The sequence below is a fragment of the Sphaeramia orbicularis genome, chromosome 19 (genome assembly GCF_902148855.1).
Source record: "Sphaeramia orbicularis chromosome 19, fSphaOr1.1, whole genome shotgun sequence".
In the NCBI taxonomy this organism is placed as follows: Eukaryota; Metazoa; Chordata; class Actinopteri; order Kurtiformes; family Apogonidae; genus Sphaeramia; species Sphaeramia orbicularis.
In genome coordinates, this window is record NC_043975.1 from 14,357,561 (window position 1) to 14,372,195 (window position 14,635).

Below are 14,635 nucleotides of genomic sequence, written 5' to 3' on the forward strand. Positions count from 1 at the left end.
ATCTATTGGTTGATCAACTGGGATCGATGAATGGGTTTAGATTTTCTCTGCGATGTTAGGGCATATATATATTGTTTTAACACCGAGGGGGACACATTTAAATTGGACCACTGAAACAGTCCGTCACACAAACAACTGAATTGTTTAAGAGGCTTTCTGTTTAGTTACTATAGTTTTGACACATGAATAAAACAAAACAAACATGATCAAGAAAAAAAAAAAAAAAAGAATAAACAGAGAGGATAAAGCTGGATTTCAAAACTTTATTGCAAAGGTAGACACGCCAACACACAAACAGTGATATTGTTCCTGATTCATGTCACAGTCCTCAAAAAAAATGTGCAGAAAGGTCGATGTTTCACTCTGATTATGATTCACTCGAGTCATACTGAAGAAAAGAAAACCCATTTAGCAACTTAGACGCAGGTGTTGAAGGTAGGAGAGGTCTGAAACTCACAGCATGGTTAAACCTCTATCCAGCAGGTTGGCATCAACATCCGGAGGAGTAACCCTTTCAGAACGCCACTACCTGGTTACAATAAAATGTGCAAATAAAAGAGGAAAAGCTTAAATAAAAGTATGTTCTACTGTGCAAAATGAGCTTAGAGTTACATTCTACAGCATCACACTTCAGCAAAATAACTTTTGGGAACCACTTCTGGATTGTCAAAATTAAGAAGCCAACTTTGAACACGACAAAGACGATGAATTGGCAGAAAAGTGACTGAAACGCGAGTGAAGGAGGTCAGTGGAAAAGGTTTCTGTCTGGAAAGTGCTTTGAGAACTGGGCTTTGATTTGAACTTGGCTTCGTATCTCACTTTAAAATATCTGTTTCTGCTAATATTCGTCTTCTCTGCGCAGACGTTCATGCCTCCAACTCTAGGCCCAGACCCAGTTTGTGGCCTCCGGCGTTGATGTTCTTTCCATCCACCAGCGCAGACAGGAGAAGTTTCATACCTGGAATGTAAAATATGTGACCGATGACAAGATTCATGTAGTTTTAAGTTGTTGTTGAGGGTTAGATGATAAAGTAAAGATGATCTTACCAGGCCTCAGAGTCTGGCTGTATCCAATTCCTACCAAGCTGGCATTATTCACTTTAGCCTGAAGGAAAAACAGTCATTTAGTGAAACTCAACTGCACAATCCTTCATATTTTACTGTTTTTAATCATCAAAGTATACAAATTTCAGTATTTTAGTCATTTTACTTCCCCAGTTGCTGGCTTCATTCAGATACTTTTTATTTATAGTTTTACTTCTAGCTGCTGTTATTCATATTTAACCATTTGCGCATCACATCGTGCTTCCATCTGGAATGAAATATGCTTTATGAATTAAGCTTTGCTGGCATAGTGATAGAAAACAGGAGATATACGAGTAGATTTGATGCTAAATAATCCATTTTGTCAAACAAAGCTTGGAAAATCAATTTCATCTTCACTAAAATAGCACTAAATCACAACATAAAAGACTTTATTTAAGAAGAAACCAGACAAGTCCCCTTGAGCAAATACTTGGCAAAAGCGGGAGGAAAAAAATTAGTTCTTGTCATTTATAAAATATCTTGGTAATTTGTAGTTAAAGGCGTGAAAGGCATAGAAAATTAAGTTTTTCTGCATTTTGAGTCATTGCACTTGCAGACCTAACAGCATTTCCAGAGCACCAATGATATCCGAATACTAAAAATAATAATAATAACACTAATAGTAAGGACATACAGTTTTGTTTTGTTTTTTTAAATTGAGAACTTTATTGATCCCAATGAGGAAATTAACTTTCTCCCATTAGCTAAAAAAAAAATAAGAAAACCAAACCAAACAAAAAAAAAAAAGTCAACAAAATCTGGTTTCCAGGTAGTGACAGCGACACTCTTCTAAATGTGATGGTTTCATGTTGAATCCTTGAGAGATCCTTCCTCTTAACCAAACTTATTGGAGCTGTTAGGTGATGTTTACACCTAACATTTAGGATGAAACAAGAAGCTGCAAACTATTTGCAAAGCTCTGGACTGCATCATTTTGGAAACCTGCCACCTCTGTACTTGTGTTCAATGTGTCTGATTTTTACAAATTTTATAAGTGGATATGCAGTCTTAGAAAAAATTATTAGACCACCCCTTGTTTTCTTCAATTTCTTGGTTATGTTAATGCCTGTTACAACTAAAGGTACATTTGTTTGGACAGATATCATGATAACAACAAAAATATCTCATGAGAGTTTAATTTCAGAGCTGATATCTATCCATTTTCCATGGTTTCTTGATAATAACCAAAATCACTTCAGTTCTTACATCAATATCTATTGCACTGTACTGACAAAAACAGTGCTTTTAGGCATTCCATTTTTTTTTTTGTCTGTTGTAGTCACATGATACACATAGGAGTTAGTACTTGATTGCATAACCATTGTTTTTGATGACTTTGATGGTCTAATAATTTTTTCCACGTCTGTAATTCACAGCGTCTCAAAGCATGAATGAAATAAAAGATAGTAAGTTATTTACTACAGCAGCAGTTTCAGCATTGATGAAGCAGTGAAAACAAAAAAAAGGGGTGTGAAATTCTCCTGTTTATTCGCAGAACCGTCCTGTTGTTAAAGTGAGTTGTCGCCTTTAAACGGCAGAGAAAACACAATAAGAATGGAAACACCAGTAAAACGGCTGATACTAACACTGTAACAGGTGAAGTACAGCTCATAAATACTGAGAAGAAACACACTCTAATTAACACCACTGTGTGAAAAGCTCTAAAACGGACTCATCCTATAAATATGTGGTTTCAACAGGTCTGTGGACATTCCTGAGCCACAGAAAACAGAAGTGAGCGGCTGACGTAGAGAAACACTTACAGATATGGAGGCGTCGGAGTCCAGCTGGTATTTAGCAGCGATGCCAAAGCGAGTACCATTAGTGCCTGCAGTCCAGGCCAGATTCACAGCGGTCTCCAGTTTATCGTTCACCTTCTGATAAATGGATCCGCCAAACTCTGAACCATCATTCCTAAAAAAACAAAACAGAACACGTCATTCTTTAAAAAGGTGAAGCTTTTTCGTTTAACAAACTAAAGGCTACTAAGCCCTCACGTCTTAATGAGGACGTGTATTTAACTGTTTTTCTGCAACATTTGTCCTGTTTTCTCTATTACTGCTGCAAAATGTTTAGATCAGGGGTGCCAAACTAATTTTAGTTCAGGGGCCACTGAAAAATGATAATAGACCAGTAAAATAATAACATAATAACCTATAAATAATGTCAGCTCCAAAGTTTTCTCTTTGTTTTAGACTGAAAAAAGTAACTACATAAGTAAATAACATGAAAATGTTTCCATAAACAAACTCCTTTAAAAAAATGTGAATAACATGAACAACCTGAAATTTCTTAAGAAAAATAAGTGCAGTTTTTACAATATTCTGTCTCAGCTTATTATTAACACGTGTATTACAACTTACGGATCATAGTGAATCTACAAAAGCACAAAACATTTAGTAACAGATATAATATTGTACACTACCATTTTGTTCATGTTATTCCATTGTTGTACGTATCTTACGTTGATTGAAAGTTGAATGTGTGTTTAAATCTTGCTCCAAGAAATGTCGGATGAACATCATAAATCATACATCATGAACCAAAATGGAAAAGAAGAGGAAATGTAATGCTATGAGTTGTCTGCTTAATCTTTACATTACAAAGTTGTTTTGCTTGAAGAGTCTTTTTATTTTTGCAAGTCTAAGTAATATTCTGAGTAATATTCTTATATAATAGTAATATTCTTTTTATTTTAGAGGTACAGTCAGTGTCAGGTTTGATTCATGTGCGTGTGTGTGTGGTTTTGATGTACTCACACCTGCCTGTGCTGAACTTAGAGCAGAGGTCAGATTCTACCTAAAAGATCTAATTTCACATCTTTAGAAAGTAGTTGTGGTAAAGAGCATAGAGCAGAAAAACCAGAATACGAACTAGGGGATTTTTGTGGTCAAGAAATGCTGGCCTAATAGTGCAGGTGTTGAGCAAAAGCATGTGCTTTTCTTAGAATTAGCTTATGAACTGACTGACATGTTCTGCCCAGTAACTACCATTAACCAATAATAAGGATACGACGAATGATGTCATCGAATAATGGGAGTCTCCAAGAATCACTAAAGACTATAAAAAGGTAATAAAGGAAACTCTTTTTTGGCAGGCTTTTTTATTTTTCTCTGTGATTGAAATGTGTGGATGATGCTAGATTCTTTTGTAACTTTTTAAGCAATAAATAATAAGCTATTGTTTTAACTTTTTAAAACCTCAGACCTTCTTTTTTTGGTGAGTCCTTCATTTATTTCTGGTTTGGTCCGTCCATCCGAAACGTAACTGGTGAGTTAATTTAAAATTCGTGACCCCCCTCTGGTAAGCAGCCTAAATGGAGTAGTCCAGAGCCACCGTTGGTCTAAAAATCTCTAGAACATGCAGCCTTTTGTCCAAATAACCAGAGATGTTTTGGTACTGAGGTGGTTTAAAGTTAAGGAAACTGGGGCAGTAGTTCATTAACCGTAATAAATTGTTTTTTGAGATTTACTGCTTGCTGCGTGTTTACACCATTTTTTGTGAAAGGATAGTTTATAGCAAACGTTTTCATGTAATTTTGCTTTTTCTGTTTTTTACAGTAAAAACAAACCATAAAAATTTGTATGTAGTTGTCATTTTTATACCGCCCCCAAAAGGGGAGGCAAGGGGTATTGTTTTTGGTTGTTTGTTTGTTAACACTCTAGCAGCAAAACTATTGGTTGAATTCATACTAAATTTGGTTTATAGATTGCCAGTCACCCAGAATAGATCTTATTACATTTTGGGAACAGCAGGTCAAAGTTCAAATCTTTCATGAATTTTTAAAATCTTTTTTTCTCCCATTTACGTATAATAAATACGTGACATTTCATATGTCTACAAAAACATCAATTTTGTTTCAATTTATTTCAAACTTGGCCCATATATAGAGGTAACTGATATGCTGACATCAGCACATCCATAGATATGATGACATCAGCTGGATTGATGCCAAAATAAGCTACAATACGTGTGAGGGGCGGGGTTTGTTGTGCCTGGCACCATTTGTTTATAGATTATTATGAGAGTAATTTACTGGTTTGACCCATGTGAGATTGAATTGGTCTGCATGTGGCCCCTGAACTAAAACTATTTTTTATACCCTTTACTGTTAATATGTAAGTGTAATTTTTACATTTCACAAATTCATCCCACGGGCTGGACTGGATCCTTTGGAGGGCCACTTTTGGCCCACAGGCCGTATGTTTGACACCCCTGGTTTAGATCACTTGTCTGTTTCTTGTTTAACACTGGATTATTTGGTTTGGATGATGCCGTCTGTGGATGATTTAGTATATTTGTCCACTCTTATCTTCCCTTTCGACTTATTTTCTCATCTCCAAGTTGAATATTGTTATTGGTGGAAACGTAAATCAAACCTGACAGTCGACTCATTTGTTCTGATGGATGCCGAATCATGCTGAAGTACAGTCGTTACAGTTTAATAGATGCATTGGAATTCTTTGTTGTTTTCTAAGTATATATGTGTCCTGATCCAGTTCATTTCAAACAAACAGCACTAAGCTTTTCATATTTTCTGACATTATTTACATTGCATTCATTTTCAGAGCATTTACGTACACATTGGTGTGGAGCTGGAAGTCTCCGGTCTTGTAGCCGATTGCGAAGTTGCTCTGGGTCATCTTGGACTTGGCCGAGTCAAAGGTCATCTGGTATCCGGCCAGCCATCCTTCATACCCAGCCACCGCTGCTCCGTGGATAGTCGGACCGGCAAAATCTAAATCTACGTCCACGCCCACGTTCACATACTCCCGTTTATAGGCCGTCTTGACCTTGCCACTCTTTTTCCTGAGAACAAAACAGAAATTGGGATAAAAAGGAGCCTCCTAAAGCGCTGATCTGATGAGTAATGACAGCTGGAAGTGTGTCGTACCCAGTGTTTGGTGAAAATGTAGTGTCGAAGGTGAGTTTCAGGCCTTTGGTGATCTAGGAAAAAGAAAAAAGACGCCGTCAGACACATTGAGCTGTTGGTTTTAAGCAGGACATCAGAGTTTTAACCCTACCTGGTCCTCGACGCAGATCTCTGTGCCCAGTGTGTTTTCTGTCGTCCACTTCTCTGTGAACGTCAGCCCATATTCAGCCCATTTGTATTTGGTTTCCAGGGTTCCAGTGACTTTGCTGGTGTCAGTGTTGGATGAACCAGACGTTTTAAATTCCTGCAGAGAATAAAAGATGATGAGGAGTTTCACCAACTCTCCGACAGCCGGATTTTATATACAGAAAAATATCACATGTAAAGCACGTAAGATTGTTAAATAAAACTGATGTATTAACTAGGGGTCTAAGGGTGCACCCGTTTGTACTCCTTCAATACAATACGGAGGTGTACAGAACAAATACATGTAGCCTATGTGAAGAACGCAAACGTTTGGGAAGCAGGGTGGCCGCAAGCAGAACCTATGTGCAGGGATTCCTCTGTATACATTCAGCAGCGGCGAATTCTCAACGCTGCTGCAAAAAAAACAGAACATGCCAACAGAGACTATAACAAAGGCACAGAAGCCGGGTCGGACGTTCAAAGCATGTTGTTTCATTTTCCGTTTTCAGTATTTGCAGCTTTGTGGTACAAACTTGTGGCTAAACTGATTTTCATTGTTCCTGTGACAGTGACAATAAAGATCTATTCTATTCTATTCTATTCTATTCTATTCTATTCTATTCTATTCTATTCTATTCTATTCTATTCTATAAGAGTCCATGGGTTCCTTTAGAGCAGGGGTGTCAAACTCATTTTAGTTCAGGGGCCAGATTCAGCTAAACTTGATCTGAAATGGGCCGGACCAGTAAAATAATAACAAAATTATATATAAATAATGTCAACTCCAAACTTTTTAGAGCAAAGTTAATTTACATTATGAACAGGTTTACATCTACAAACTATCCTTTCAAAAGATGTGAATAACATGAACAAACTGAACAAATAAATGTCATTCTAACAATATTCTGCCTCAGTCTATTATTTACACATGTACATTATAACGTACAGATCACGGTGGATCTACAAACACACAAAACATTGAGTAACAGGCAGAATATTGTTAAAATTGTACTTGCTTCTCTTAAGACATTTCAGGTTATTCGCATTTTTTGCAAAATTATTCTTTGTTTTAGTGTAAATACATGAAAATATTTACATTTACAAAGTGAAACATTTGAAGCTGTCATTACTTTTATGTTATTTTGATAGTATTTTACTGGTCTGACCCACTTGAGATTGAATTGGTCTGAATGTGGAACCTGAACTGAAAGGATTGTTAATATCTTAGTATAATTTTTGTATTTCACAAATTCATCCCAAGGGCCGGACTGGAGCCTTTGGCCGGCTGTTTTTGCTTTAGAGCAAAAAGGTTTTTATTTTTTAACTCAAGTTGGCAAAATCAAGTGAATCTGCTCCTCTTCTCCTTCACTGTGCCTCTGCTGTGGTGTTACTGTGAGGTCACGGTTACAGCACCTCAGGGAATACTGTGAGGCGTTCACAAACACTTAGTAAATTACAGTGTTTACCAATGTTTGTGCCTGTTAATGCACAAATGACTGAACAATATTTTGTAGAAATGTCCGTGTCCCGCAGGTAGTTATGGAGCACACACCCCATCCCCCCCCCCCCCCCCCCCCCCAACTGGTCTCCTTCACTGAACTGAAAATGTGTTGAACCGTAGACCATAGACCCCTGTACTGAACCGGAATGTTTCTGTACCGTTGCACCCCTAGTATTAACATATTAACCCTCATGTGTCACCATGGACATTTTTGTCCATTTGGGTACATTTTTCCTCTTCGTCTTCATCATTCTGTCTGTGTTAGAGCGTTTATGGCACCATATTCTCTAACAAAGTCTCTCCTGACAAAGTTTAGAATTCTAATATTAATTTTTCTAATAGATCATCAGAACACTGAAAAAATGTGCAACCCTCCTGAGTCATTCAGGGCAAATACTGCTGTAAAAATAGCACAGAATCATATTTTTTTCTGCTTTTTTGGGTCAAATTTATTCCTGATCAAAACTCTCAAGGAGGTTTTTAACCCTTTAAATACCAGTTTCATTACATGATGCTAATATTTGTTTTTATGAAAAATCACAAAGAATTATTTTCCACATTCTGCTGAGACTCAGGAAGGTCAAAGTTTTTTTGCTTCTTCACATTAAATAATTGTTTTGATTGGAAACACAATGAAACTTTTTTTCCGAAAGTGTTTAGAATTTATGTTGGATATGTCAGACATTAACCAAAGTATAAACTTTGGTGTATAGTTTTTGTGTAGCATCAGATTTAACATTTACTCCCCTCTTAATCATGCATTCTGTAATCTTATGGTTTCATTTTTGAGAAAAATATAATAAACTCACCACACCAGTAGTGGACTTTGTCTTCACATCAAGTTTGACCAGTCCAAAACCTGCAGGGACAAAACAAGACTTTCATTTAACTGCTGAGACTTCTATGAAAAAAAAAAAAAAAAATCACAAAATTAACTACACATTTGATAAAGTCTTGGTTTATGAGGTGATACGTCTCAGGTAACAAATCTGAATTAATTTACAGATTGAGACTAGATAATTCCAATTTTAGTTCTCACATATGGAGCAAAAACAGCCTCAGAACAGTCAGAAATGTGTATCGCATCATGTACAGTTGAAAAATAATGTATTTTTTACAAATATATAAAGACTTGTGTGCAATTTGGGGCGCTGAACAATGCAGTTCGAACACAAGTACAACACAAAACTTCATGAATAATTATCAGTTTAGCTTCAGCTTCATGAATCTGATCATCCTCACTGTGGAAAAGCTTCGCCTGTGAACAAACATCTACAGATATTCATCAAGTGATGTGTTCAGATCTGATACAGCTGGAGTTTTATTCACTCCTATAGTTTTATAATCTTCACAGATCAACAAACTCATACTGCATTTAAACACTGCTGTGATAGCGGGAGATCTAGCTTTGTGAAGGTGATCATTTCCACATTTATGAGGCAGTAACAGTAAAACATTACCGTTTTATTCAGGCAGTGATGTGTGCATTTGTTAAACCATTGACATGACATTTATGTGTGGATTGGAACACATCAGGTGACACACACACACACACACACACACACACACACACACACACACACACACACACACAGATTGTTTTACACATTTTCAAGTCATTTCTCATTTCACAACTGCAATGTTTTACACCTGAGAGCTGTTTTTTTCTGTGTTGCTGCTACAGAACTTCATTTGGGATGCAGTGGCAACATCACTTTTCACAGTTACACAAAAAACTGCACTATAACTGTATGTCAGCTGAAACTGTGTCTTAATGTATATAAAGTTTACGTGTGTATATATTGTGTGTATTTGTAATTCACTAGAGAAACTACAACTACTGGTGCAGAATTCCTTATATATGTTGACGTACTTGGTGAATAAAGATGATTCTGACTCTTTAATATGTGGGCTATGTGTTGTTTTTTTTGTTATATTATCTAAAACATAACACTGATCTCTCAAGTTATTCTTTTTATTGTTTTCATTTTATGTTAATACATGTGACAACTAATATTGTCTCAGGAGGTGGCACAACTTACTGATATACCTTCTCAAAACAGTCCACTCCCTCCATTTCCCACTGAATTCATCTGCTTTCTAATCTTATCTTCTTTTCTTATCATGTATTGTATTTCTTGTTTATGTCCTGTCATTGTTCTAGACTGATTTTCTTTGTATCATTTCCTTGTGAGTGCCTTCTAGCATACTGCTGCTAAAGTCTTTACATGATACTAGTTCTCATTTGTAGACCTACCACACTGTTTAAATGTATTTAATGAATCATAAACCACTGTAGTTTTTAATCCATCCCATATGTCAAGTGTTCCAAACTAAGACGTACTGACTTAATGATCCAGACTCACAATCTCCTGTCATCCTCTGGGCTAATGAGGTATCTGTTTTCTTACCGTATCCCTTATTGAAGATATCCTTTGCTGATTTCCCGAGGTCTACGTATGCGGGGGGGACTGCCATGATGCCTGTAGGAAAGAATATTTCAGCTTTGAAACACTGACTTATAAACTGAATTAAAATAAATAATTAATAAAATGCAGGGCAGGATATTTGAATTTGACTAGATAATACTAGAGGGACACTTTTTCCACATCTACTTTTCCTGGATTTTTTTATTATTTTTTTTTAACTTGAATTTTATTTAGTTTTGCTCATACAAACATACAAGGCATTTTACATACATAAACATATCTAATCATACATTCACATATGACGTATATGAAAAAAATTATGGATATCTGCAGTAGATATTGATTACAATTAGTCACAAATGAAACCTGAATGGCAGTATAAAGAAAACAAAACAAAAAAAGGAAAAAAACAAACATGTAGATGACCAGTTCCGAATGCTTCTTGCATTAAAAAGTTAATCTTGGGACTCTTTTCCTGGAATTTACATGAGTCGTTTTGTATTGAAGGGATAAAATGTTTCAACAGAGGCCTTCTTATTTTAGCTTAGTTGAAAAAAATACATAGAAGTAGGACATATCTATTTTCATACACCAACCAGAATGTGTGTCATTACAACTAAAGTTACAAAAACAGCTGAAATAGTCAGATTACTCAGCAACTATATTAACTGATTTTAGACAGTTTGGCAAATGTTTTCAGGCTACAGTCTGATAAAATCAAGGACATTATTAGCTTTCATGCGTCATTCTACCCCTTTTTGTTTTGGGTAAATAAACCCTTTGCATTCTTGTATATACTGTATGTATGTTCATTTAGAATTATTTCGATATTTTTACTTGTTTTCTAAGATGGAAATACATAAAATAAGCTGAGCACATTTAACCCATTGCTTGGTGCTGTTTCATTGTCAACAATATAATCGAAATATGAGCTGATGCTAAAAATGAAGTTTAGCTGCAGTTCTAACGTTGGCTGAAAAGTGACAGGACAGGGACTTGAGGAGCCATCTTTATTTATTCCATTATAACAACAACTTTATCTGATAAAATAAGGTTTAAACTCCTGCTTTAGAAACTTTATTTAAAAACACTTAATTAGTATTCAGTTTCTGATTTAAGAAACTTTATTAAAGTTATGAAACTACATTTAAGACATTTCACAGTTTGTTTTTCGCCCCTACATCTAATACTGTTAAGGTCCACATCATAAACCACTTTACTCAGACGGGTCAAATTAATGCCATAATTAGGAGCATCCAGTCCCAACGTGACACAGATAAACTAGTCCATGCATTTATCTCTCCCAGGCTGAACTACCGTAACTTGGTAAAATCAGGATATTCAAATAACTGCACATAAAGCCTCCAGTTAAAAATGCTTATGGGAGTCAGAAAAAGACATAATATTTCTTCAATATTAGCCTCTCAGCATTAGCTCCCTGTAAAATCTATTACAAGGCAAACAATTCATACACATAGTGAGTCAAAGCACTTTACGAAAATAAAATACAAATTATAAAAACACAGACAAGAATAAAGATTAAAATACTGAAATGTAGACTTTTAAATAGAAAAAAATATATGTAAAAAAAAATTAAATAGTTAAAATAAAAAGAGAGGAGCACAGATAAAAACATTTCAGTTCATATGCGGAACAAAAAGAAATGTTTTCAGCTTGGACGTAAACATTATCTGAATTGGGCATCATTTAATGTCATCACTCAGACTACTCCTGATTTTAGCAGCATAAAAGTGAAATTCTATTTAAAAACCTTCTACTAACATACAGTCATGGAAATAATTATTAGACCACCCTTGTTTTCTTCAGTTTCTTGTTCATTTTAATACCTGGTACAACTAAAGGTATATTTGTTTGGACAAATGTAATGATAACAACAAAAATAGCTCATAAGAGTTTAATTTCAGAGCTGATATCTAGTCATTTTCCATGGTTTTCTTTGATAATAACCAAAATCACTTCAGTTCTTACATCAATATCTAGGACATTGTACTGACAAAAACTGTGCTTTTAGACATTCCATGTTTGTTTGTCACATGATACACACAGGAGTTAGTACTTCATTGTATAACCACTGTTTTTGATGACTTTTGATGGTCTAATCATTTTTTACGTGACTGTATACAGAACTCCATCCAATAAATCAAAGACCTAATAAGGTAGGTAAGAGTTTTCAAGACCTGGACTGGGATGCAGCGTTTGGTCCAGGAGGCAGACATCCTCCCTCCTTTAAAGACTAGACTTCAAACTTTCCTTTCTCCCTCTCTATGTATTTGTATTATTATCATTATAGTCACAAAACTTGATACTTCCCCCTCTCTGTGGTGGTTCTGAACTCCAACCTGTGGACTTCCTGACTGTCTTGTCTATGTTGCTCTTCCTTTATACTTTCCTTTTCTCTCTCTCCTCTATCCATGACCCCCATCCTGTCACGGCAGATGGCCTCCTACCTGGATCCCAGTCTTGGCAGAGGTTTTAAACCTCCATAATGAACGCTTTTCCTCCGTGTTGTCACTCTGATCTATCAGGTTTTGTCAGGTTTATAAACCTCTGTAGTGTTTTACGGCCTTGACCTTCATTTTTCCAACACCTTGACATGATCATGAATTATGAAAGGCCCTGCATATTAAAATAAAACTGAACTGAAATCTGGACTAGATGATCCCAGTGAGGAAAAATACTCTTTAAAAACACAGTTGCTAATTAAAGAAACCTTATTTCTGCTTGTTAAAATTAAAAAGAGGGTAAAAAAATAAGGACATTTCATAGATTTGTCCCAACATTTAGATTATATTTGACAAGGTCCAGATCTAAAACCACGATGCTGGGAATAATCCAATCTGGATTATATTACAACAAATAAATAAAAGACTGTTAAACACACAGTTTATTATCTATGAAGGGTTTATTTATTTCCTAATTAGCCAAGAGTCAGATTTGCTCCTTTTTGATAGGCTGTACAATTCTATTAACTGTACGTTTCTTCATGTGACACCTGATTTATATGAAACACCTGGCCATAAAGACAAACATTTGAAGTTTTAATGTGAGTGTCAGTGAATAATATTAGAGTTTTAACACGAGGGTGACAGGGGGCGTTTTCGACATACAAATGTGACGTTTGCTAGTTCAACTTCCTCCAAACGCACAATAAAATGACAGCTTTTACAATATACGAAGTAAAAAGACTGATTACTTACCGATTTTTAGTGTTGTTGTCGGTGTTAACTTATAAAAACAAGAGTAAATTTGTCAGGGGCCGGTGTAGGACGATATGGAGGAGACACCGCAACAAACACCCTCCTGACCTCAGCGCCGAAGGACCCCACATACAGCTGTCCATTCGAATGCCTGAATGAAATAACAAACACCGCGAAACAAACCGATTTTCGACAAATTAAGTAAGAATTTCCACCATTACCGAAAACTAGAACTAACTTAATTATTTTCACTTGCATTAAAATATCATTTGCGATAATTATTTCAACTCTATCCCGGCGATTTACAGACACCTAAATCACCATGGCGACCAATACGCTACTGACGTTAATAGGGAACGAAAAAAAGAAAAAAGACAGAATATATGAAAAATAAAATATGAAGCATTATGATCATTTCTATTGTCTTATTTGTTAACATATACAAAAAACTCCAATCCGATTAGCACTTTTAGTGATCCTATAAATTATAAAATATAAAATAAATGTTACTCTAAAGCATTATATTAAAATACTGATATAAATGTATTTAAGGTAACTTTTGGTTTACAAAAATGTTACAATTCCAGTCGTACATTTGATTGTTTGAATTAATCTGATAATTTTGAATAATTTTGATAAAAACTGATTGAGTCTTGAAGGAGATTTATATATTTTTGTATGTAAGTATATTATGTCCGGCTGAAAATAAATTTAATGAAGGTCCAGTACTTGGGGTGGGTGGGATGGGTGTTTGTGTATTTGAAAATTTAAAATAAAAAAGACCTTGATCAAAAAAAAAAAAAAAAAAAAAAGATTGAGACTGAAACTGTTTGTTATAAATAAATGAAAAAAAAACAACTGCCTCCCTATTTATAGTCACAGAAAAAAATATTAGACCATCAAAAGTCATCAAAATCAACAGTTATGCAATCAAGTACTAACTCCTGTGTATATCATGTGACTAAAACAGACAGAAAAGAAAACATGGAATGCCTAAAAGCACTGTTTTTGTCAGTACAATGCCATAGCTATTGATGTAAGAACAGAAGTGATTTTGGTTATTATCAAGAAAACCACAAAAAATGGGTAGATATCAGCTCTGAGATTAAACTTTTATGAGCTATTTTTGTTGTTATCATTATAGTTGTCCAAACAAATGTACCTTTAGTTGTACCAGGCAGTAAAATGAACAAGAAATTGAAGAAAACAAGGGTCGTCTAATAATTTTTTCAACGACTGCAGATGCAGGAAAGGATTAAGTTAACTTACTGTTCTGCAACACTTCTCATTACATACACTCATGTGGGTGTAATGTGAAGAGAAATAAAGGAAACCTGTTTGA

General features: G+C 35.3%; 1 protein-coding gene across 2 annotated transcripts; it reads right to left on the minus strand.

Moving 5' to 3' along the window:
• Positions 1 to 243: 243 nt before the first annotated feature.
• LOC115439646 (voltage-dependent anion-selective channel protein 2-like) lies at positions 244 to 13,418 on the minus strand. Of its 2 annotated transcripts, XM_030163513.1 has the most exons (10): positions 13,294 to 13,418; positions 10,058 to 10,129; positions 8,456 to 8,505; positions 6,111 to 6,263; positions 5,981 to 6,033; positions 5,668 to 5,895; positions 2,850 to 3,000; positions 1,048 to 1,105; positions 820 to 958; positions 244 to 529 (listed from the first exon to the last, which is right to left on the minus strand). In XM_030163513.1, the coding sequence occupies exons 2-9, from the start codon at positions 10,122 to 10,124 to the stop codon at positions 867 to 869; spliced, it is 852 nt and encodes a 283-aa protein (XP_030019373.1). In that variant the 5' UTR covers positions 10,125 to 10,129; positions 13,294 to 13,418; the 3' UTR covers positions 244 to 529; positions 820 to 866. The 2 variants fall into 2 exon arrangements, with proteins under 2 accessions (XP_030019373.1, XP_030019372.1); XM_030163512.1 differs by having other exon boundaries at positions 244 to 958.
• Positions 13,419 to 14,635: the final 1,217 nt, after the last annotated feature.

Excerpts from the sequence above, each read along its gene's own strand:
- LOC115439646 (XM_030163513.1), bottom strand. The coding sequence starts at position 10,124 with ATGGCAGTCCCCCCCGCATACGTAGACCTCGGGAAATCAGCAAAGGAT. Across the intron at positions 1,106-2,849 it reads ACTCCGACGCCTCCATATCT|GCTAAAGTGAATAATGCCAG; the intron begins GTAAGTGTTTCT and ends TTTTTCCTTCAG. Across the intron at positions 959-1,047 it reads CAGCCAGACTCTGAGGCCTG|GTATGAAACTTCTCCTGTCT; the intron begins GTAAGATCATCT and ends TTTACATTCCAG.